The sequence below is a fragment of the Bacillus rossius genome, chromosome 1 (genome assembly GCF_032445375.1).
Source record: "Bacillus rossius redtenbacheri isolate Brsri chromosome 1, Brsri_v3, whole genome shotgun sequence".
NCBI classification, from domain to species: domain Eukaryota; kingdom Metazoa; phylum Arthropoda; class Insecta; order Phasmatodea; family Bacillidae; genus Bacillus; species Bacillus rossius.
This window is the reverse complement of record NC_086330.1, coordinates 328,129,036-328,155,667: the sequence shown is the minus strand read 5'-3', so window position 1 is coordinate 328,155,667 and position 26,632 is coordinate 328,129,036. Positions and strand designations below refer to the sequence as shown.

The 26,632-nt window shown below is 37.8% G+C and overlaps 1 protein-coding gene across 1 annotated transcript in view; it reads left to right on the top strand.

Moving 5' to 3' along the window:
- LOC134528054 (dynein axonemal heavy chain 1-like) overlaps nt 1–26,632 on the top strand; it is a 257,114-nt gene that overhangs the window by 152,487 nt on the left and 77,995 nt on the right. The window contains exons 12-17 of the mRNA XM_063361270.1: nt 5,876–6,091; nt 13,852–14,085; nt 15,406–15,568; nt 17,627–17,796; nt 21,764–21,972; nt 24,407–24,509. Of these exons, the coding sequence (XP_063217340.1) occupies nt 5,876–6,091; nt 13,852–14,085; nt 15,406–15,568; nt 17,627–17,796; nt 21,764–21,972; nt 24,407–24,509 (1,095 nt within the window). The remainder of the gene's footprint in view (nt 1–5,875; nt 6,092–13,851; nt 14,086–15,405; nt 15,569–17,626; nt 17,797–21,763; nt 21,973–24,406; nt 24,510–26,632) is intronic.

Genomic DNA, 26,632 nt, shown 5'->3' with positions numbered 1-26,632 from the left:
TTAACGTGACAATGTCGTAACAAATTATTGATGAAATGATTACATATTTTTATGAATAATAAATATAGTTTAAAAAACTAAAGAAACATGCTTTTAAAGATTATCAAACTAAAAAGTAAAAAATAATTTTAAAGTTTAATTTATGACAATAGTATATAAGCAATACTAGTATAAATGAGAAAAAAGCTTGAGGCGCTTGTGCCATATTTTTTGTATATTAAGCGCCCCATGCTTTTTTCTCATTTATACTAGTATTGCTTATATACTATTGTCATAAATTAAATTTTAAAATTATTTTTTACTTTTTAGTTTGATAATCTTTAAAAGCATGTTTCTTTAGTTTTTTAAACTATATTTATTTTTAAATTTTTAGTTTGACATTCTTTAAAAACATGTTTTTTTAGTTTTTTAAACTATATTTATGTATAATTATCATAAGGAAATGAGTTACCGACACTACCTATTACCATCTGAGATAACTATTTGGAGTTGCAACGTCACAAAGAAATGGTAAAGTCTCTCCGAATCATTTACAGTTAGATGTATGGATATAATCTTAGAATTTACCGGAAAAAAAAAAAATTATTTTTTTTCGGCGTGGCCGGGAGTAGAACCCACGATCGCTGATTCCGAAATCTGACGTCACAAAAGTCGCGCGCCTTAGACCACTCGGCTAACGAACGTAATGAAATTGGTGGGACATTTTACAGTGATGAGTCACTCACTCATAGTCGAAAGAGTTACAGACGGACAGACAAACATACAGGTGAAGCTAATATAAAGCATGTAAAATTGAACCTTTTTATTGATTTATCACTATTTTGTATGGATACAAAGAAGGAGTGAAATGAAATCTACAATTTAATTGATAAATTTATTTTTATTTGCACTCATTAATTCAAATATGTTTATTACATTAACGAACAGATTATTTTAACTATAACTTTTATACATGTTTGCTATTTAACTTCTTCCAATCTGTGTTATTCTGTTGATAGGACGATGATAGGAAAAGTAGGAAACGAATGGGAGTGTTTCAAGTTTAATGTGCCTCGAAAAAGTCAAATCTATGGTTGTTCCAATCGAGTGGAAGAGAGATAGATGCGGCGCAAGCGTACAATGAGCGTAACGGGACAAAGCGTAACGGAGCAATGAGCGCAACGGGACAATGAGTAATCCTTTTTCGTGCGTGCAGCCGGCGTTCATCGATTTATTAGACGCTGTTACGTCAAAAAAAATGGTCTAAAAATCAACACTGCTAAACCAAACATTATCTCCTAGTTCACGTGATGCTGGTTCCACAATACAGAAGCGTAGTAAAAAAACCGAAGTATGGCACCTAGTTTCGCCTCACAAGTCATAGTATTGATCAAACAAAAATAATTTATTAATGTTTTAAAAACTTGAAAAATTATTGCTGCTGGTACGGTAGTTACAATTATCTGTTCGTTCGTATGAAAAAATATCAAAACAATGCTACTTAAATTGTCTACCAACCTTGCACGTAGCATATTTACGCGACTCGCTAAAAAAATAATTTTACAATTTTCATAAATATTTAAGACAAAAACAGCATAAAACAAAACAGAATAAACTTAATGTTTCTGAGTTCGTGATTCTTGTGCAAGGTTTCGCCTCATACCAAAACGTGAAATAAATGTAATGATAATAAACTAATTTCGGACCTTCTCTCCACAGCTGTTACGTTTTTTGCAACAACCAATACCTTCAGACGCACGCATATACCAAAGTGCGTCCTGCGCATTTACTACCCCTTTGCCCTCGCTTCAATAGTCTATCGATTGCACTAATGTCCAAAAGTGATGATACAGGTACTAAACGTCTATGCAAAATATTCATTAAATCAACCAAAGACCTCGCCCGACCTTCTCTCTCAAACTGACCATGCACTTAACATGACGTTAAAAATTACGTCAGCGCAGTCAACCATCACCAGTGCAGTACAAAAAACACCAAACTCCTGTAATTTTACCTCAAAAGTTTATTTCAATACTATGATTGGGCAAGATAAGTGTTCCAGAGATAATTAAAGACAATATGGGTGTATCTGTAAGAATTGAGCTAACCAAAGAAATATTTTTTTTTGCATTAACTATTTAGCAGTGTTATTTTCTGAGGGGTTTATAAAATTATAATTTAATATTCAATCATTTGACTTCGGTTTGTTTTATTGTGCTTATTAATGTGCAGTTAATACTGGAAAGCTATTCAGGGCAGGGTTTACAAATAACTTTATAACTATTGGAGGTATTGGGACAACACAAAGCCTTCATGTAAATGTACAAATGTAAAAATAATCTGTAATTCTAAATGAATACTTCTGTTGCATTTACAAAAAAAAAAAAAAAAAAAAAAACATTGCCAGTGCAGGATTGGTGATGGCGGAAAAACAGGCGTGGGATTGGATGATTCCGTCAAACATGCAAACTAGTTAACAAGCAGTCATCCCTTTGAAAAGCATATTTTATGGAATCTTAAATCATCCAACGTTCTCGGCATCGTCTTAACGTCCCGACATCATTCAACTGACTTGTGTCGGAAGGTGTTGGAAGAGAAAGTCAGACGGCGTGACACGATCTTTACCTAACCCAATTTTCCCACCAATCATCTTGGACCGGAGCTTCATCTGCTGGCCAGCACGCGGACGTAATGTCGCCATTCAAGCGCTCCCCACTCCTTCTATTCCCCGAGACCGCAGATCATTTGGTCCGTCGTAAAGACCGGTCGGGAGGAGGGGGTGGGCTTATTGCTTGAAAGAGGGCCAACCAATGGCGTTCCGGCCCGCCTCCCATTGACCAGCCCGGGCAGGAAGGCCTTCATCAGCAGTTCATCGACCTCGTCGTGGTCACAAGGCTCGGCTAAGGAGGATGGGAGGACGCGAGTGGTGGTGGTGGTAGATAAGCTTAAAATTATTTTTGAAGTGAAGCTTCTTTGCTGAGGGACTAAAATTTCCGAGCATTACTAAAAAATTCCGATAACATGAGGTGAATAGTTATGTACGTGGTGGGGTATTCGGTAGAGGTGGAGACGGGCGGGGGAGAGGTATAAATGACGCAGCATACTTATGCACTTGCGTGCTTGCATACCTACACACTTGTACACTCGCACATTTGCACAATTTCACATTTTCGTACTTGCACACTAGCATACTTGCTCTCTTGCACACTTGCATACTTGCATACATTACACTTTAACGTGTTCATCCTTGCGTATTTGCATACATTACACTTTAACACGTGCATTCTTGCATACTTTCACAATTGCATACATTCACACTTGCATACTTATGCAATAGCGTAATTTAGCGCTCGCATTATCGCTTTTATATCTTAAGTGAGTCTTCTTTGTTCACGTTGAGAGTAAAATTTTACTTACAATTACCAGGCCTAATTACAATGCTGCGTTTTCGTGAATAATTGTTTCGAAAGGTTTCTGACGTCAAAGAGATTATAGGTATGAAGAGAGCACTTATGAGTCGAGTTTTGAATTGCCAAAGAAGTTTCACTTCTATCACGAGTACTGAGCTACGCGCGCTCTTTTTTTTTATGTGTAACATTTTAGTTCTTGGTATGCGGCATTTGGTAGGAGTAATTTCTTGAATGGAACGAATGTCGCATGGAACGGAAGTGTGTAACCACGGTGGTGCCACCTGTGGAGGATGGCGTGAACCCGAAGTTCACAAAACCAAAAGAAAACTTTATAGTGTTAACTTCTAAATCAACTTTAACAAGATGGGCAGTATATAAAAAAGATTCCTTGGCTAAAATAAGGGAAAAATTATCTCTCTTTCGCTTTTATTAGAGCCTTTTTATTATATATATTAACCTTTCGCTCTTCAAACTGAATTAATCACAAGTCGACACAGCTGCTCGGGCAATGAATTTTAGCGGCGAGTGCGGAAACTACGTGTGATTTGAGCCCGCCCACCACATCTAACAAAGACAATGGGAAACGTTATAATAACCGTTTAATGAGTTTTTATAGGTTGGACAGTATTTCAGTAAAATTCATTGTAAAAAAATAGGTCCGAAGAAGGGGTTTGATATTTTTTCTAGTCTTTTTCGTTTTTTTATTAATTATTATTATTTTTTTAGTTCTTTAGCCGATCACCGCTATTTAACAGGGAGACAAACATCCGAGTTCCACGCAGAGCAGGTGAAGGCAAGTGGCCGTCCCAGCTCTCAGGGCAACCCTGGGATAGCCGAAGTCGGGATTAACGGGCCGGGATGCGATCCCCTGAGCTGTTAAATGGAATTATTTTTACCTTTAATTTACGAATGAATGCTAGTTACAACTTAGTCAGGGATCTTCAAAAAATTATCGTTATCTTGGTAAGTTTACGGTTAAAAATGTTCAATTTCTTTGAGCATGAACCCACAAGAAATTTTTTGTTGTGTAGGCAAAACTAGTGTGAGCTAATAGCATGTGTAAAGTTTTGAAATAACCAATTCTATCTAGCCTTTGTTGTAAAGGTCTTCATTTTTAGAACATAAGTAATAATTTATAAAGAAATTTGTTCTCGAATCCTGAAAGTTAAAATTTTTCTGTGTTTTGAACAACGAAATCTTTCTATATCATAAATGACGCCCTTAGCAACTAAATATATATTTTTACGACAAAGGCTGTAAACATACGGGTTAATTGAAAACTGTATACTACACGATTGCATGCTACCAGTTGATGCAAGAGTTGAAATATAAGATGATCTTAAATGGTCTTAGAATTGCCTGTCACTTATTATGTTAATAAAACCATTTATTAACTTAAAAAATATATTCTTATACAATAAATGCCAATTATAACCATAACAAGTTATTAAACACAAAACTACGGAAACTATCCTCTTTGGGATCGGTTTTAACAAGCTGTTGGTTGTTTTATTTTCTTGTAATTACTATTGATGTACTATGATTGGTCCTTCGGGTGGGGCAACTGGCTCCTGTGAGTGTCAACCCTATTCCAACTATGCAGACCCTGCCTCTTGCGGAAAACTACATGTCGACTTTCATTTCCACCATTAAGTAAAGATTTTTCCTGTTAAATTAATTTTAAGCTCTCTTGCATTTGTTTATATGTTACAAATGTTTTCACCAGTTATTTACTGAACGCTATTTTTGAGCTGAAAAAATTCACGCAGGATATAATTTGAGTAAAAGTTTGTTGAGAAAAATTGAGACAAAACCTTAATACACAAGAGCAAGGTCGTTATTAATTTCCAGGAAAATTCCTCATGTAAAAATAACTCATGGCAATTAGAAATGAAATGAACAACATTTGGTGTGATACCGAGGCTTAAATCACGTGTATGACGGGCTCTAGACATATGTGTGACTGCTTGCAGACGGCCTGCGGACTGTTTGCTGACGGCCAGCAGCTAACTGTGTGACGGCTTCCAGACAGTTGAGTGACGGTCTCCAGACAGTTGGCTGACGGTCTGCAGAACTGTGACGGCCTCCAGACATGTGTGACTGCTTGCAGTCGGCTGTATGACGGCCCGCGGACAGTTTGCTGACGGCCTGCAGCTAACTGTGTGACGGCCTCCAGACACTTGAGTGACGGCTTCCAGACAGTTGGCTGACGGTCTTCAGATGTGTGACGGCCCCCGGGCAAATGCGTGTCGGCCTGCAGACTGGCGACAGTTGAGCGACGGGCTCCAGACAGTTGGCTGACGGTCTGCAGATGTGTAACGGGCTCCAGACATATGCGTGACGGGCTCCAGACATATGTGTGACGGCCTCCAGACAGATGAGCGACGGACTCCAGACAGTTGGCTGACGGTCTGCAGATGTGTGACGGCCCCCGGGCAAATGCGTGTCGGCCTGCAGACTGACTCCAGACAGCTGTCCTCCCGCAGATGCGCATCTTCGGCACGATCGTGCGGTCGTGGGCGGGCCGCAGCGAGACGCTGGCCGCGCTGGAGGACTGGCTGGTGCGCGCCACGCTCGCCGTGTACGACACGGTGAGGCGCGAGCTGCTGCCCACGCCCGCCAGGACGCACTACACCTTCAACCTGCGCGACCTCTCCAAGGTGTTCCAGGGCATGCTGCTGGCACCGCCGCAGTCCGTCAAGGTCAGTCCCTGGCTCCAGTCCCACCATCCACCAAACCCCCTCGCTTTCCTAGGGAACTGCTGCGGCTTGAAGTAACAGGCGATTTGCCTAACGGCGGTTTGCCTAAACATGAATTCCTTACGGCGATTTGCCTAAAGTCATTTCGCCTAAAGGCGTTTTGCCTAACGGCGATTTGCCTAACGGCGTTTTGCCTAAAATGTTACTATGATGACAAAACCTCGTTTTGCCTAACGGCGATTTGCCTAACGGCATTTTGCCTAACGGCGATTTGCTTAACGGCGTTTTGCCTAACTCCTTTTTGGCCAACGGCGTTTTGCCTAACGGCGATTTGCCTAACGGCGTTTTGCCTAACGGCGTTTTGCCTAACGGCGTTTTGCCTGACGGCATTTTGCCTAACGGCGTTTTGCCTAAACGGCGTTTTGCCTAAAATTAGGCAAAACGCCTTTCGGCAAAACGACACATGCCCGCGGCTTGTATAGTCGTGACTTGCATCACAACTGCTGGGATTCTTCGTGATGTACAGCAAGGACAGTGTAACCGGAGGACAAGGTTTTGGCGTAGGCCGGTGCGAATGCTAGTTTTTTTTATGATGATGGGAATCTAATACCATCCTGAATATTTAAAATATTGCGCATATTGTTTTCGACGAAGCTTATTTTCATAAAATAGAGAATTGAAATAAAAAAAAATTTAATAATCGTTCAACTTTTGTATTGATTTATCGTTTGAACTGAATAAGTAATTTACCAATTTCGTCCTATTTATAACATCATTCAATAAAAATTATAACATTAAAATTCATAATATTAATATTGAACATTCATAAAAGCAAACGGAGTGCCGCATTTTAATTTTTTAACTAAAAAGTTTAATTGAAGCAAAGAAATAGGGCTACAACAACAAAAAAATATTAATCATTTTCATGAGCGAATCTTAGGATTCAAATGTTTTAAAGCTTTGCAACAAATGCGAAGCTTCACGCCAGGCGCAAAGTTTTGCATCACAATGAATGTTAGAAAAAAATAATAGGAAATTTTCTTGCGAAGTCAAATCGAATTTTTAAAATAGCTTCGATTGTTTCGCATAGTTCTAAGCTTCGCACAGGCCTTTTTTTGGTTTCATTTTTTTGGCGCAGGCGTGCTAGAAGGGGAGAGAGAATCTTCAACGACATATCGTCAGCTAATAAACTAAGATCCGCAATTATATTGTCTGATAGCTAACACGAGGGTGAACTGGTGACTCTTTTGAACACCACGGGACGATGAGATTGATCGCAACTCCTGGTCTGAGCTGTCTGCTGTCGACGCTGAGTGCACCCTAGGGCTGGCCACTATTTATATCGATATATCGGAAACATCGATGTTTCATGTTAACATACAGATAATTTGGTATCGATATTTCTGTGTAAATTTTTATATTGATACCTATTTTGTTCTGATAATATCTAATTTAAATTAAATAAGATTTATTTAAGTAAAATCAATTTCATTAAAATTATCTGTAAATACATTAGGCAAAAAAATAAAACGGTTGAATAAAGGATTGGGAAAAAAACAATTATTGTTCAGAATAATTATTAATAATTTTTATGTATTAGTCATTATTCTCTTTTGTACATATTTTTTTGCTTCTTTAACGCTTAACATCTTAAGGAAACTATAACAACAACAAACCATAAAAGTTACTTACAAATTTAAGAACTGAGAAAAAATCATCGAAACAAATAAAAGGTATTATTGAATAATTAAAATGAAAATAAAATCAATAAATATTAGTGTATTCACCTTTGCTAGAAAGAGCTAAAATTCTTTAGGTAATTCCTTTATATTGGCTTAAAAATATGAAGAACTCAATATACCACATATTTAAATATAATTTTATACTAAGTAAAGCATGGTAAAAGTATATATTGTAGTAGTAAAAGGCCAGGGGTCAGCAGACTTTCGAGTAAGATGAGCCAGATATTAAGTAAACAGATTTTACAATTTTTAGAAAGCTGCAAGATGTATTTTCTATTGTACCTAGCATGAAATTTTAAGACGATAAAAAAAACTAGATAAAATCTAAATATTTATTCACAAATTCCAAATAAAGCCTAAAAAATAACGGTTACTTAAAAAAACGTGAATGTAAAAATAATTGGTTGTCATTAAAGTTCTACTGATAAAACAAGAAAAAATAAATTATTTTATTAATTCATTATTAAAATATATAAGGTACCCGGGCTAATGCGATGGCGGGGTGGTGCTATGGAAGGGTGCAGCGAACTGGTTGAGGACATGTCTTGTGATGGGGCCGTTTGATTTTGTTTGGCTTTTTTTTTGTGCTGTGGCAGCGCAGTTGAGTTGAATAGCCACAAAATCTCACGAGAAGAGCCACATGCGGCACGCGGGCCGCGGTCCGCCGACCCCTGTTAGACTGATGTATCGAACAAATCGATATTCTCAAGACGATATTTAATCTGTATCGATATGACTCAAGAGATGTATAGAAACGACCGACATAACGCTGTGCTGAAAAGTTTTGCCATCCCTAACCCTGTCGAGCCTAAAATTAAATACGGGATTCCTGTCAGCTCGTGACGCACGCGTCACAAGACGTCCTCCGGTCCAGGTATTGTGAGGACAAGTGAACGGTTTGCTGCATCTCGTTAAATAAATTCCACAATTGGCGGTATCTGCACTGTCCTTATATATTTTGTTTCGCTAAGTTCTTGACATCTTTTATATTTTAATTACAATTACCTCCACGTTGAATTATCCGTGATTAAATTAATGTTTGAGGTGTTTCCGTCACATTTTCTTTCCTTGGTGGTTTTATATGTTTAAGATGTTTTGTAATTTAATATGTTGTTTTTCGCAATTTTTCTTCTTCAAATTCCTGTTGGCCGATAGGCTCAGGCAGAAGGCAGTGGCTTATAGAAGGTTAAAGTTTTTTAAATAATTGAGTCAAGTGTAAGGCTGTATTTTTATATAAAATGTTAGTAATAATTTATATAATGTTATTTTATTAATACTTAAGTCTTAATATTACTGTATGTATTTTAAATGAACTTTAAATGTTAGACCTCGGCGAGTGGGAAATTTGAGGCAAGACTTTTTAGTTCAGGGCGTGCCGTATGAGGGCGTGACGTAAAAACATGTTTACCCGCCTGTGCAGTTGCGGCGTGACCGGAAAACGGACTATATCGGAGCTAGGACGTACGATTTTGGGGCTTTAACCGCAAAATAATTTACTCTACTTGCGCCGAGGAGCATAATCTTTACGTATGAAAAACAAGGAGCTGTAATGCATCGATAGACTGAAAAAAACTTCTATGCCTACACAGTGGGAGTATTGCGCAGCTATGCGTGAAATGCGTTGTTACGTTGATCAGCTTTACGACAGAGCACGTAAGAGGAAGAATGCTGTAGACGTGCTCAGGTAAGATGCGGAAAGAAGGTTTGCAAGGAAGTGGCCACGAACATTCAATATTTACGTCCCACAGGATACTGGTGACAGAGACGATTTTTGGTACCGCCTCACACGAAACAAGTTTAGTCGTGTAATTCAAGATATGAAAATTATGTTTACATTGGAACTGTTACGTTGAAGTGCGATGTTATCCACATCACGCCCTTTTAGATAGCTTGTTAGTGCACACAAGGGACGTTATATGTGGCCCCGGCAAAGGACTGTAATAAATTTAATTACATTACATCAATGTAATTTTTTAATTATATTTTTACATGCAGTTTGTAACAAGACGTCTTGGCATAGAATATACGGAAGCTCCCAGTTTTATTTGGTAAATTGTAATCATAACCGTTTCATACCTATATAGGCCTACATGATTATTTTATCTTATATTATTTTAATTTTTTTAAGATGATATCTAGGCATGTTAAAGAGTACAGTAGGAAGTCACGAAAATTTATAGGTATTTACATTTTATAAATTTTTATTAATTTTATATTTGTAATTAAAGTTATAGGGATTCCTGATTTAAGACCATTATTTTTTTGAGATGTTTGAAAATGACACAGTTAAATGAGACTAGAAATTCGAAACAAATGAAGTTCATAATAAAGTTGCAAAAAAGTGCTTTATTTAGTTTAAACTGCTACTTCAAAACCTATCTTTATTATTTTTTTAAATTTTGATTGAAAAGTTTTAATTAATTGTGAATTGTTTATCCTTTGTAGCTTTTTCCTGCACCCTGAATGAAGGCTTTTAATACGTCAGACAATTTAAACGAGTTGATGAAGTTAAATAAAAGTTTGTGTTCATTATGTTGTGCAAATCAGACGCAAACCCTGGTCAGGTGCAGAAGTTTTCACCTGTAGCACTGGTGAAGAGTAAAGGGGACAAGCTGTAAAACTATTTTTTTAAAATACCTAACTCTTATTCTGTTTCAGCATAAGGAACACGTGTCCCTAAAAAGTTCATATTTATTTATTAAAGGTAATAATAAACGTGCAAAGCTAGAAAAACACCCATTATAGATTTGTAAAGGGAAATAGAAACGTTTTCCTCAGTAATAAGCAAAATGAAGGTGTATATCTTAAATCGTTCTTATGATTGTCATAAAGTCTTTTTTTTATTCAATTTTACTTTACCATGAAACAACCAAGTCTTTCCTTAACGTAAAAAAAAAAAATGTTTGACTCTGACTCTGAATAGCATTTTCCGATGATTTGCTTGATCATATACTTTACAGTTAAACGAGCCATTTGTGTGTATGTAATTAAATATATATTTACTGGCTTTCACGACGACGGATATAACGATTTCGTTTAAATTTAAAGAAAATATTTTTTATGTGTGAGAAATCGATCTTAACTGGGTCCCTTTTTAATGTAAAATCGATTTATAGTACTTGCATTTTCACAGGACACAAAAATATTTTTATTATCCACAAAAAAAATCGTTTTCTTTTCTTATGATTTTTTTCGCCTTTTAATTAAAACGTTTCGGACAATAATGACATTAATCCTGACGTAAATGCTTTTTTTGACCAACGCAAAAGCAAATATTAATTTTAACTTCGCCGACTACAACTCATCCAAAGTATTTGTACACAATACTGCGTCGTCGGCACGGTACGACGACACGTCCCGTTCAATAAAGCAACATTTTTTACATTGTTTCCTCAAGTTATATTTATGTAGTAATTTCATTTCATTCTTCTTACCAGATATTAAAAACTTCCTGTGTCGGTAGGTGTATTTAACATGTATCTTCACTTGAATTAATTTTTTTCAAAACTTTTATCAACGTAAAAATTAAATTAGATTCTTCCAGGTGAAGCTTGGTCAAACAGAAGTTATAATTTAATTGTGTTTGAAAAAAAAAATACAATTCTTAAAAAATTCGTGGGAAAAAAAAATAGCTTCCGGATACTAAAATGAGATTCATTACGGCTGGAACAAATAAGAGAAAGGGGAGGGGAAAAAAATCGATGATTAATATCGTGGACTGCGGGAATAGCTTTCTCTGAACTTCTGCCTGCTGGGGGGCTCACAACTTCGTGCGTGCTGGCAGTCGAGTCTCGTGGTCCTTAGCGGTCGACCTCTCGCCGCCCGGAGGCCCCGCTAACAATCCGACTTCCAGAGGTCGGCGTGGAGATCCCTCAACCCCAGGTCCTCTCATGCGGGAGTGAGGGGTCTGCTGATCCTTGTCACTGGACCACAACAACAACAACAACAACAACAACAAACATTACAATCCAGCCCCCAAGGTTTTGTTTTGTTTGTACTGACCCGCGTTTTTAAATGCTTAAATAACAGTTTGTTTAACGCAGTTAAGTACTAGAGAATATATTTTTTATTTTTTACTTTAAAACCTTAAACCTGTTACATCTGGGCTGTAGCAGAGCCAATATCTTTTAGAGTTCCCATCCACATATTCTTAATCTCGGAAAAAAACTCTTGGCCTTGCTATTTAACTTTGAAGTATAAATGTAATTTAATTTTAGTATATGAAAATATTTGGAAAATGCATAAAGGTCTAAAAAAAAAAAAATGAAGGACATAGATTGAGCTTGGCTTATCAGTTAGCTCATTCTGCTTCTGAACTTCGCAAACACATAGGAATTCACCATCGAAATAGATAAAAACCAATTACTCCCTGTGTCTAAATTCCAATTATATGGCGGCTACTCAAATTCGTTTACGTACCATTAACAATTTACACATGACGCAAACGATAAAGTTACAAAGTACCCCTAGATGCCTCTTAGGGCGTTGACTGCCAACCTTTGCATTGCAGTTGGATGCACGCAGCGTCTCGAGGCGAGGTTCTGGGTTCAAGTTCCACGTAAAAAATAGATTTAAGGTTGTATTGTGTACAGAAATATCAATAAGTCAATAAAGGGGGATAGTTGGCTCGTCTTTAACAAAATATATACCAGTGAGACAAACAATTAAAAAAAAAAAAAAAAAAATAGTGCGTGGAGTCAATGTGTAACAGAAATGAAACTTCTTGCTTATTAGGTATAGATAGAGATAAATTATTAGTATTTTTAATTGAACAAGAGATGTCAATTGAGAATAGTAAGGATGCAGGTATTATCTCCAATAAAAAAAATCCCTTTTCCGCGCCCTTTAATCTGGCAACTGGAACTTTTTAACGCCTCATTTGGCTGGTTATTCCCACGTTCCCTTTGATAATACCTTTTATTTGCTTTAATTTAATATTTTTAGGCATAATTTTAAATCACGATCTTCACCTGTATAAAAAATATGAAAGAACAAAAAAAAAAAAAAACACTCAAATCGAACATAAATTAAACTTATAAAGTCTATCTCACAAGTTTAGATGACTCTTTGACATTTCAAATCACAGTGTTCACATACAAAAAATAAATTATACTTATAAAACTAACCTCTTAATCCTGTACATTTTTTTTTTACTTTTTCAATCAATTATTCAAATAAAAAGGAATGATTCTTATAAAATTAATTACACAAATCAATGACTCTTTTCCACACGAATAAATACATTTTAGACACTTTAAATAAAATAAAAGATGCATGGTAGCGTCAATGGTTAGCCGTTACGGAATCCTAGGATTAGACAAACACAAACAGCATTAGGATAATTCCGTAGCATCACTGCTGCGTCAATTATATCTCTCCCCTGCCGTCTATTCTTTCGGCCGTTACAACTAGCATATAGCATTCTACGTTAAGTAATTTCCCCCCTCACCCCCCCCCCCATTTTTTCCGTCTTCCTATTCGACCGCTAGTGCATGCGTTGGGAGTGGCGTCGCCGCTGACGCACTCTCCTTCTCTACCGGTTCCCCCACCACGTACATAACTATTACCCTCATGCGAACGAGATTTTCGTAACGCTCAATATTTTTACCCCCTTCAGCAAAGGTGTTTCACTTTTAGAAGTGATTAGGGCTTCTTGCTGGTGATCCGAGGGTCCCCGATGCAATTATCAGCTGGATAGTGAATTATTAATTTGGGTAATATATATCTTTCTTGGGTTGGGAGTATGTGCTGAGGTCCCGTCACTTCAATGGTACAGAATGCAATGATGAGCCACTGCAGGATATCCCTACTGTAAGCCTGTGTTGACACACGAAGTCATTAGAGCAAGTACACACCTGCAGGGTACACAAATGTTTCCAGAGAAATCTGTCATGGCCTATCAGTTTTCTGGGGTGACTTTAAGAAAACATATTCCTCCGTAATGATGGTCGAGCGCGTTCCTTTTTCGGCGCCTCTCTCGGTCTCGAGCGAGCAGGACTCATCGTCCTCGTCCTGGCGCAGGACAAGCGGGCGGCCATCAGGCTGTGGTTCCACGAGTGCTGCCGCGTGTTCCAAGACCGGCTGGTGGACGACGCCGACAGGGGCTGGTTCGACGCCCTCTTGCGGACCAACGTCACTGCGTTCTTCGGCGACGACCCGGTCCGAGTGCTGGGCGACAAGCCCATCCTCTTCGGCGCCTTCCTGGAGCCTCTCAAGGACGTCAAGGTCTACGAGGAGATCACCGACATGGACAAGGTATGGGCTGCTACACCGAGGAGCGTGTGTTGTCCAATAGTTCCTTGCTCAGGAGTTTCCGAGGGGACCACAAATTTATAAGATATGAGTTTCTACACCAAATATCATAGAGGATAGTGTAGTTCAATAGTTTCTTGCTCAGGAGTGTCTAAGGGTATCAACATATGTAATTGATGTGAGCTCCCAAAGCAATGGACAAAGAAGCGAGAAGCTTTTGTTACGTACACGAAGATGTGTAGGTCTACAATATATGGATAATGGTCTACAAGATATGGATAAGGAAAGATCTCACTTTTTAAGAAGACTATAGTGTACAGATGTATATATGCCCACTTTTAGGTAAAGTAAAATTTATTGTCGACTAGGATATCGTCCATAATGTGAGATGCAAGTTTGCTGGACATTTATGATATGTGAAAAAAATTATTGTTATGTACTCTTATATTTTTTCTTTGAAACGTAGTGAGCTTTAATTTGAGTGTTCACACTTAAAATTGCCAACAGGTTTCTTACACTCATACGTGGCTTTAGTCTACAAATGCCTTCATCTTGGGGTTTTTGTAGCCATTAGCCTATTACTATGAATAGCTGTGCACTATAAACCTCTACGATGGTGGTGGCTGGATAGTGATTGAAAACCATGCTACCATTCACTCTGGTACGTGGTTGCCTGCTTTTCTCTCTGCGCCATATGTGAATTTTCAGCCTCGATGTTTGCTCGCGAATGTTCACTAAAAATCTCGATATTCCTCTTTATCCGACTTAGCGGTGATTACTAGTTACTGGTGCATGATGTGAGAAAAGAGTACCTCAACCAATATGGACTCTCTTCGGTACCATATAACTGTTCTTTCAGGGCCCGAAACTATTTTTAACTATGGTTTATACTGCAGCGTACTCTATGCTGATCATTCTGTTGTTAGAACTGCTGCATTGCAAACCTATTACAAAACTGTTCTTTTATCCTTTATCTGTTCATTTTTTTTCTCGGTGGAGTTAGGAACTGTCAAGAAATGGCATGCTGTTAAGTTAATGAATTCGCTTTTGACTTCACCATCTCCGTATTGAAAACTCCCAAAAGGCTGTAGAAACGATGCTTGACCATTTCCATCGTTCAACACAGTCACTTCCATGTAAAATACCGTCGTTTAACACTACATTTGAGACACAGTTTTGGGTGCCTCGCCCACTTAGCGCGGTCCATCAGCTGGACAAAAGGCTGCTTCTCGCAGTGTCCGTGTGGCAACGCGTGCATGCGTGACTGCAACGGTGCGCAGTTAGTTGTCTGTGACGTGTGTCGTCGCCCGTGTTGGACCGCAGCTGTCGCAAGCTCTGGACTGGTACCTGGAGGAGTACAACTTCGGCTCCAGGACGCCGATGAACCTGGTGCTGTTCCTGGACGCCATCTCGCACGTGTGCCGCATAGCGCGCATCGTCCGCCAGCCAATGGGCAACGCGCTGCTCCTCGGCATGGGCGGCTCAGGTGAGCTGGACGTCACTTGCGTCCATGCGGGCATTATCACGTATTTATTCATACATTCAGCCATGGTTGGTTGTACAACTGGTGTGTTACAAATTATTTACACTACGAGAACAACACTACATAAAAACCAATTCTTAAATATAAATACAATAATTATAATACTTAAAAAACACACATTAAAAATAATTACAACAAAACTTTAGCATTACCCTTAGCTAAACAGGTTTTGTAATAGGAAGGACTTACATATATATATATATATATCTTTCCTTGACTTGAAAATGACTTCAGTTCTCCCGATAGGTCATTCAATAACTTACGTGCCATGTAGGGGAAACTTCTTGTAGGCTGGTGTTTTAAATGTGTGCATCTGAAACAACTTTTTATTTCTTGTGTTGTGATGTTAAATGAAACCGAACTGTCGCTTAGCTTCTTATAAATCGTTCTATGTTTGTAACGGGTCCCTGCTAAATCTTTCTTTTTATGCAAAATAAAGGTAATATTTAGCATTACATTCACATCTAAACAAGACTTACTCCTTGCCATATGCATGCCCACAGGTCACTTGGCTCATGGAATTTATTTTTGGGAAAATGGCGGAATTTCTTAAAAGAAGTATCAACCCCATCGGGAGGCATCTCAAGTAACCCATTGTGTACGCAGGTCGTGTTTAAATACGGCACGACGATAGCACTACCATATTGTTAATTCTTATAAACATTAATATTCATGATCAAATATGAATTTTAATCTTTACTACCGAACTAAATGTATGTATTAATAATAAATGTTAAAGACATTTTAAAATTAATTATTTTTTAATAAGTGAGGTTTTTTTTCCGCAATAATACGTTACCACTTGATCGCTTCTATCATAACTGAGGAAGAGGATTCTATCGAGTAGTCGGCAATAAACAAGGCCCCATATGTTTATTTTTATCATACTTCTTTATTATGATATCTATCTAGGGCCTCCGTTCGAGCTTGGAACGCATTAACAATCGATTTTTTCTCTACATTCTATCGCCAAGCACTTTCGATCACGTTACTTCATTTGGCAGAATAGTCGTGCTATGAATGTGGGTGCAAAAAAAGAAATTTGGATGTCTTGTCTTTCAGTTATATAATGGTCGTTGATGAACCCATCTGAGATTAGCATTATATATTAGCAGACTTCAATTGGACGTTTTATTTAATTTCTTTATATTCTTTAAACTTTTGATAGACTTTTAGTGAGTAAACTCGTGGAACCCACATAACTATTATTTTAAAGCAATAATCTATGCCTACTTACATCCCAAATAATACATCAACTCGGTGATGGATGGAAAGAATCAGAAATTGAAGTAAGTATCATTGGTGATGGCGTTTTGTGTAGGAAGAACTACAAACAAGTGACGTGATGTCATTGACTAAAAATATATATAGACCAGACGTGAAAGTTGCGCCGCAAAGTTATTGAGTCCATGATTGAACGACTTTTTGCCAATAAAACTGACAACAGATGTGTCATGGTTGAAGTTATAGTCTTGAGTCCCTAAGTAAGTTCAATGTTCAATACAAGAAGTGTTTTGTATTTCCCCACGAATGTATTTTAATATGGTCTGTGCCAAACTGCAACTTTGCATTTGAAATTTTCAGTCAAACGTTTCTGTTGGTACCACCATTGAAAAAAAAAACAGTCTTTTCTACATCAGCTGTGAGTTATGTTGAGAATCCGTAAAACAATGATGGCCTTTTGCGTAAAACACATCACTAGGTTTCTACCATATACTTAGTTGCAGTCACAACTGCAAATATTTATTTTTCGAGGTAGGAAAGAAAAAAAATGTTTTTTTTAAAATTCATAGTTATAATTTTTAAATTTAAAATCTTACATCAACAACAAGGTGTTGGAATATACATTACCAATATCAACATGAGTCACATCCTGTGTAGTTTATTGTTGTTCAGGTGTTGTAACAGATCACCTTGCATCACCCAAAACAGCATACCGTATCAACAAAATCTCAAGCTGCCCAGTCCGCGCTTGACGCCGCCTGGTGCGTGTACCCGCAGGCAGGAGGAGCCTGACGAAGCTCGCGGCACACCTCAGCGAACTGCCCTGCGAGCAGGTGGAGTTGACACGCAGCTACGGCCCCGCCGAGTGGCGAGAGGACGTCAAGAAGCTGATGCTGTCGGCGGGAGTGCGGCGTCGAGAGACTGTCTTCCTCTTCTCCGACACCCAGGTGCGCCGCTCCCTCTGGTGACCTTCCTCCATGTAGACCACTATTGTAGCTCGTGGGTCCACTGCTTCAAGGCCAAAATATTATTCTTCTCCTTGCTTCCCAACACTGTCCTCTTACTGACACTGTCTTCCTCTTCACCGACTCCCTAGTGCGTTGATCTTTCTGGTTTGCCTCTCAGACCTCTGCTTTGCCTCATAATTCTGACCACATTCCACTGCTTCAATGCCAAGATTTTATTCTTCTCTTTGCTTACCAGCACAGTCAATTTACTGAGACTGTATTCCTCTTCTCTGACACCCAGGTGCGCCGCTCGCTCTGGTTACCTTCCTCCATGTAGACCAGTATTGTAGCTCGTGGATCCACTGCTTCAAGGCCAAGTTGTTATTCTTCTCCTTGCTTCCCAACACTGTCCTCTTACTGACACTGTCTTCCTCTTCACCGACTCCCTAGTGCGCTGCTCTTTCTGGCTCGCATTCTCCTCTCAGACCTCTGCTTTGCCTCATAATTCTGACCACATTCCACTGCTTCAATGCCAAGATTTTATTCTTCTCTTTGCTTACCAGCACAGTCAATTTACTGAGACTGTATTCCTCTTCTCTGACACCCAGGTGCGCCGCTCACTCTGGTGACCTTCTCTCCATGTAGACCACTATTGTAGCCCGTGGCTCCACTGCTTCAAGGCCAAGATGTTATTCTTCTCCTTGCTTCCCAACACAGTCCACTTATTTATACTGTCTTAGTCTTCACCGACTCCCTAGTGCGCTGCTCTGTCTCACTTGCCTTCTCCTCTCAGACCTCTGCTTTGCCTCATAATTCTGACCATATTCCTCTGCTTTAATGCCTGTTTTATTTTTTTCTCTGGCCAACTTATTCCTGGGTAAAGCCCCTAACTAGTTTGCTAAACCTTGATTACGAGCCTGGTTTGAGGTTTTCCACTCGTGGAAAATTCTGGATGGGTGCTGTATTGTCCTTCACTCTCATTCTGTGGAAGGTATTGTCAAACCACCGCAGTATTATTCTGCCATTATGACACACATTTTTTCACCACGCGTCGTAAACTCAGATCACTGAGTTGGAATGCGAGTATAAAGATATCATTATCATCAAATGCAAACACCAGCATCAGCAAATACCAAACACTGGTTCGCAGATATTTATATTTTGTATGAAGGAGGTGGTGAATCCAAAAAGGCTTTTTTTAACCCTTAAATACTGTTCCTTATTTTTTGGCATTTTTACTGATCCTGGGTCTGGAGATCCATAAAATAAATAATTTTTATTTAGTAGAATTTGTTAAAAATAATTGTAGTTATATGCATTTATATACATGTATAAGTAATTGTTTATTCTGTCGACATGGCTAATAGTATAGAATATATGCATAATACACTAATAAAGTCTAAGTGTTTGGTTCTATTACAAAATTTGGTCATAATTAAAATATTTATATAATAACATATTCAAAATAACAATATTTCAAACATAGCTACAGTAATTAAATGGTAAAACAATGTAGTTAAAGGAAATATTAGAAGTTTTTTTACAAACTATTGCACAACAATTCTGACGTAGCATTCTGTTGGCACTATTTTATATAGTCGTTGCACAATGGTGCGGAACACAGGAGGAAAACTGGTCTTTTGCATTGATTACATGCGTATGATGTCTTCCTGTCTTTTCCTGTAGGGCATCGTCTGCTTTTTGTCAGAGCAGCTATCATTAATGTACTGTCGTCCACGCCAAACAATTTTACCATTGCCAATTTCAGTTCTCTCTGCATAGAAGGTGATTCATGCCGTCTTCGCATATGTGACTCAATTAGCTGCGTTCCGAGTTCATCCACAAATGCAAATCGGTTGACTACTGGATTGTTTCTAAGACTCTAATGTAATGTGTAAGAGTTACTTGATGCAATATTTAATAGAGTATAGAAAATTGCCATTGGCCATCGCTTTGTTCTACGACTTGTTGAGTAAACAGACCATTTATGATCCAGTGTCAATGCCCCCTTAAGTCATGTTATAAAAACATATGATCTCTGGTTTTCCGTATGTTACATCAGTTGCCGATGAATGATGCATTGGCGATATTAGAATTACGGATTTTCTTTTTTTAGGTACGTAAGATACAATAGTTTTGTTCCTTGTAAACCCATAAATTGAGGATGATACAGGCCTACTTTTGTTTTGTTGAAACTCAGGAGGTATTTCGCGCTTGTTCTCCTTTACAGCCCTCACATTTGTAAGAATCTTTTGAAGCAGTTTGTCTACAAGTTGTACTGATGTGAACCAGTTGTCTGCTGTAAAATTTCGGTTAGTGTCTTCAATAGGAGAGCACAACCTCAGAACTGCCTAGGTAGGTTTGGCTAACTTTCTGTCTTCCAAAGTATGTCTTTTCCAGCATATATATACCCATTGTAGAAGTAATTATTTCTAGTATCCGTGAGACACAAAATTTAGTTCCATATTTGTTAGGCTTGTTTGGAATGTACATCTTGAAAGCACATCCACCCCTGAATCATACGAGCATTTCATTAACACATAAATGTTTACCTAAAAAAAAACTATTATGGCAGTTGATAAACGTCTGAAAAATGTATGAAATAGCTGCAACTGAATCATGTGTTTTACTCTGATTTCTTGTAGTAGCATGATCAAATTTGATACAGGCCATAATGGAAAAAAACCTTTCTTGGGATATCGTAAATCTAAAAATGTCACGACCTTTACAGCTATATGAAAATAACGACATTATTCACTCATGACCAGATTTGTAAATTGTTGTTAGAAGTAAAAGCCCCAGAAATACTTCAAACTTTGTGTTATTGATATATCACTGTTCAGATCAATTGGAATTAGCATACCTTAACCTGTACTCACCCAACTTGACATTAGTCCAGTATACTATTTCACTGCAGATCTCATCATCAAACAAAATTCTCCATAAATCATGCGGCTATACTTTTGCACCTTTTGAATGTGCAGGTACTTTCAGGCCTGGCGAATATGTAATAATATTGTTATACGGGGTTCTTGTTGTTTTCTTTGGCTCAATAGAAGACCATTTGTAACGATTTTTACCGTAATAGTACAATGGTTAATGGCTGGCACCGTGTTAGTTTCAGCCAGGTATTAATTACGCTTGCAATATTTTCATTTTCAAGAATTTCTTCTTCAGATTGCTCCGACTTTGACTGATGATCACTTTCAATTGCTGAATTTTGAAGAAATTCATTGTTGGTAAGATCGCATACATCCCTACCAATTTCTTCCAATAACTGAGAATTTTTTTTTAAATTTAGAATCACTAAAACATACTTGTTTTCGTAAACTAGACGAGCTTGCCATCGCGTGAATAAATGCCAGACTTACACATTTACTGGACCTGTGTCTCACAGACCCAAAACACCTTGTTTACCGAACGACAGTTTCCGGCCGACTGACAGATCTATACCGCCACTCTCTCCCTCCCCCTCATAATATGAAGATAACAGGGTTGGCAGACTGCAGTTCTAAATAATAAAAAAAACTGGCGGTACAAAAAAGAATTAAGTTAGTAGGGTCTCTCAGACCGACGTACAATGTTTAAGGGTTAAAAAGTTTTTTTTTTTGTCAATGAGAATGCATTTAGTGAATTTTCATATAGGGAAGAAGTGACTAATTGTTTCCTGACAATGGTCCGGTTGTTTTGGCCTCACAGTTTCCAGACATGCTCTACTTGGACTTTGGGTTATTGGGGGAGGAGTAACTGTACACAAATTTTTGCTGTCAACAGTGAAACAAATGTGTTCTTGTCAAAAGATGTAATGTTTGAAACATACACGATGAGTATGCTTTGTACTTGCCGACTTCTTCTGGACACAGAAACTGTTTACTTCGCATCAATTTTTTTATAAAACACTACAGCACAGCAACTGTAGCAAGCTAGTTTTCAATCAAGCTCGATATGCGTTGGTTTCCGAAACCAGATAAAATCGGAGTCGTTCCTGGAGGACCTGAACAACGTGCTCAACTCGGGCGACGTGCCCAACATCTACGCCCCGGAGGACCTGGAGCAGATCTACCAGGCGATGCGCATCCCCGTCAGCGAGCGAGGTCTGCCCACCACCAAGCCGAACCTGTTCGCCGCCTTCCAGCGGCTCGTCTCCTCCAACCTGCACGTGGCCATCGCCATGAGGTCAGAGCACGGCGAGCAGTGCAATGCTTTCAGCTCTCGTGTTACTTTCAGCAGCAGCAGCAGCAGCGCTCGATGGAATGCGTCCCGTTCCAGGTCATCGTGTTATAATTACGTTAAACACTCTTAAACTACTACACTTTTTGAACAAATTATTATCGTGTGAATTTGACTAGTCATACTGAAAAAAAAAAGTTCTCAGAAATTATTGGTTCTAGTAGTTCTAGTGGAGTTAGCTTTACTAGTGGTACTATGGAGCTAGTCTTGCTAATTTTGCTATTGTTTTTAGTGTTGCTAGTTTTTCAAGTATAACTAGTTTTGTTAATTTTGATTAATGTTGCTAAAGTCGCTGGTATTCTAAGTGTTGCTATGAAAAATATATATAGTGCATACTGTTTTGCATAATGAGCTGGTAAAGTTGAATGTCCAGTATGCATAAGAAGACCCAAATGTACTAAATAGCTTAAAATGTTTGGGTTTTAAATGCAATACTGGTGTCTACTGCGTGATTGTTTTCCATTTTTTCAGAAAATATTATTTAATGTTTTTAACATTTTAAAATCAAAACAATTCGGATGATTTAAAAAAGTTAGGTAAATAATTAATTATTTATTTTTCTGAAGAATATTAAACCATATAACATAGTAGCCAGTAAAATTGAATTAAACCAAAAAAGTTCAAGTTTTATATTCCATTCAATTCTTCTTATCCATACTGCACATAAACGTTAGAAATGCAATTTTGCCAGTTACTTATGCGAGAGGTATGCAATATATATATATATTTTTTCATTTTGTGAAGGTTCAGTCACTCTGAACTTCAGCAATGCGTGGAACGTCAATGTAAACTAATTACGTGGAACGGGACACACACCCTTAGAACACTTGCATTCTCGCATACTTGAATTTTTGCATACTTCCGCATTACAATAATTGCATTAATTCTTATACTCTCGCCTGTACATTTGTAAATTTATACACTCACACACGTGTTCCAAATATTTGTATATCCTATACATTCCCTACCTGTCTAACTGTAAAGTTTAAATTCTAGCGTGCGTGGCACCATGCATCCATTATTTTCGTTATTACTGCTAATTAAGAGAATGTATTTCTGCAAATTGATTCCAAATGCTTACTTACAATTGCTGTGGGGTCACGAATTTTCCTGGCAGTTATTTTCGATCTGTTAAAGGCTACGCAATTGATCATTTGCGTGACGTTTTACCGGTATTGGAGAATATTGAGTAAATATCTGATGAGCAATTTTGAGACCAAGCAAAAAAAGCATGAGAGCTCTCGTGATCAGTTTACAAGGAAAATCCCGCAAATAATAGCAATCGCAATACAATGAAATAAACAATATTAAGGTGAGAACGAACCTTGACCACAGACAAAAAATAATAAGCCATTAAAAATGTTTACGATAAAATTTGCGACGAATACTGATTACAACGTCTCACGTTTTTCTCAGAAGTCCTATTACTTGTTTACTTCAGTAACGCGGGCTTGGGCTGCTCAAAACTGGCTCATAGCTGGCTCATAGCTGGCTCATAGCCGCACCGGGCGAGTCACTGCCGAGGCTACAGCCACGCATGGCACAAGAAACACAATAAGCTGTTCTCAGTTCAGACTGGTAATTGAATATATTGAATGTCCCATAGCTCAACGTCAAGCGTAGAACATTTTATAGACCAATTAATCACGGTTCTGAATATAAAAATTAAGAATTAGAAAATTGTCTTAGTTTTCGAGTTGTATATATTATTAAATATATTTTTTTTTAAATCATATGCATTAAATTATTAAAATACTTGTTCAAAGACTTTTCCTATGCAATCATAGATAATCCTTCTATTGATAACAATTCTAAATTAAATCCAAGTTGCTATAATTTAAAGGTAAAAAATTTATTTAGAAGACGTATTCGTCAACAAATTTTTATCGGGGAATTTGACTTCTCATTCTGTAAAAAATTGATTTTCTAGCAAGTTACAAATGCTAGTGGTGTTAGTGGAGTTATTGTTACTATGTAGATAATGTTGCTAATTTTGCTGTTGTTATTACGTTGCTAGTGTTTATAATATAACAGGTTTCGCTAATTTTTGTTAGTGTTGCTAATATTTATTACGTTGCAAATGTCGCTAATGTTGTAAGTGTGGCTATTTTGCTAGTGTTTCTAGTGCTAGTGTTTCTAGTGTTTCTACTGGTGCAAGTGTTGCCAGTGGTGCTAGTATAGCTAGTGTTGTTAGTGTATCTATTGTTGCTAGTGTTAGTGTTTCTAGTGGTGCTAGTGTTTATAGCGGTGTTAGTGTTGTTAGTGTTTCTAGTAGAGCAAGTGTTGCTAGTGTTTCTACTGGTGCAAGTGGTGTTAGTGGCGTGAGTGTTAGTATTACTAGTGTTGCTAGTGTTGCTGCACCGCGTGGTAACTGTTTCAGTCCCATCGGGGAGGTGTTCAGAGCGCGCCTGAGACAGTTCCCGGCGCTCGTCAACTGCTGCACCATCGACTGGTTCAGCCCTTGGCCTGAGGCCGCTCTGCGGGTAAGTACGCAATCCTATTCTCTCTTATATAGTCATTGGTAGGAGGTTTCTCAAGTAAACAGGCATTTGTGTAAGGTCTCCAACTAGCTTAGAAACCTTGGTCATATTAAATGAGAAATTCAGTTCATTCCTTTCCCTACGCAATAAACAGTTGGTCATTGGAAAACCCCTCAAAAAAGCTCCTACACAAATATTAAAATCAATTTACTAAATTATAAAGTTTAGATAGAACCAATACACATTTTGAAAATTTAAACTTTATATCTTACCCTGTAAGCTATAGCCAGAGAACTGGGCAGACGCACAGGCACAAAAGGGTAAATAGGGTTAGTTTTTGCAGTGTGAAATAATTTAACAAAAGTATAAAACCTGAAATGAATTTATCAATAGAGCACAAAATTTTTTTTTAAATGGTTATAAGTAGTATAAAAAAGTATTTACTCGCTTTGGATTCTGAGTGAGGTGCTGGACCAGTTTCCGCCATCTTAGATTCTGACGTTACGGCCACCATTTTGGATGGCCACGACCGTGACCTTTGCACTTCAACCTTCAAATGTTACCAAACATTTCCCAAAATTTACTAAAAATTCGCCAAAATTTACTAAAATTTTGCCAAAATGACTCAAATGTTTCAGTTTTTAGAAAAAAACAATTACACTAAAAAATCTTCACAATTATAAAAATTCAAAAATTTACATTTTTGAGAAAAAGATTTCTTATAAAAAATTTCTAAATTTCTACATTATAAACTCTTCAAAGTATTTTTTTTTTTTTTTTTTGCCGTTCAAGTACTATATGTCCCCAAAGCATCTTAAATTGCCCATCTACCAGCCACCAGTAAGCTACTGGGGTCCTTGGACCTTGATCTTTCGACCTTAGCCTTAAACCTGACCGCCATCTTGAATTCTGATGTCGCAGCCACCATTTGGATTTTGAATTATAGAACATTCCACCATATTCTTGGATTTGGCCATGTTGTTTTAGAGAAATTTCCGCCATCGTCAATTACGACCTTCATGTCCGCCATATTTAAAATTTCATAATTATTATCAAAAAAATAAGAAAAAATGTTTATGTTTGTTAAAAAATAATTTAATTACAATTTAATAAATGTTATTTAAAAAACGCACTTGCATAATGGACCTTGGCCACAAGGCTCATTCCGACTCCAAGGTGAGTAAAATACTTATGTGTATTACGGTTATATTAAGAGTTCAGTAAGATATATATATATATTTTTTACATAAAGTAGAAGTTCAAACGTAACGTGTGGTTTGGTATCCTCCTGAGCGGAAGCTTGCTGAGGCACAGGAGGTGCAGGAAAATGATATGAAGTCATGCGGAAACGGAAGCTTTTCACTGTGTGCTCGGTAGAACGGTTACCGCCGCCACTGCAGGAAATGGTGCACGTGATGCTATTGGCTCTTCAAACTGCCAGTTCCGCGCACATCCTGCCCGTTGAAGAGGGGGGGGGGGGGGTGAATGTCGCTACGCCAGGTACAGCACTAGGTTCAGCCGGGGAGCGGGAAGCAAGTTTTTCAATAAATATCTCGTGTAATATATTTTTTTTTGTAGTGACGAATATTGGTGTCGACCTACTAAAAAATTGTTTCGAGTTGATCGCAAAAACCAATTTTTCTCAATAACCATCACAGACTTTTGTAGTCAAAAATAAATATTAATTTTACCATTTCAGAGTCACTTTGTCATGCTTATTGTTAGTATTATTGAAGTTATTCTTCTTTAAGTTTTTTGAGGGTGAAATTATTACAAGAAACGAAAATGTAATGAAGTGCCCGCACACAAAGGTAGTCGTCCAGATAGCCGACCGCGTATAGCAGTATTAGCCTATATTTATTCGCTTACGTTATAATCGGCAGGCGTAGGTATCGTAAGTATCAGTGAACCAGGTAAACCTATTCTGATACATGTTTTAAACGTTAACAGAAGCAAAAAGAAATAATCACAAATCTTCAAACACGTTTCAATCCTGGGACTAGAAGTTTGATAAATGGAAATCTTTAAATATATTTTGTTAATTCTGTTTAGTTAATTGTGTAAGTGCTGATTTTAGACTTTTAAGATTATAGGCTTGAATACCGCCACTGGAGGATACTTAGCTA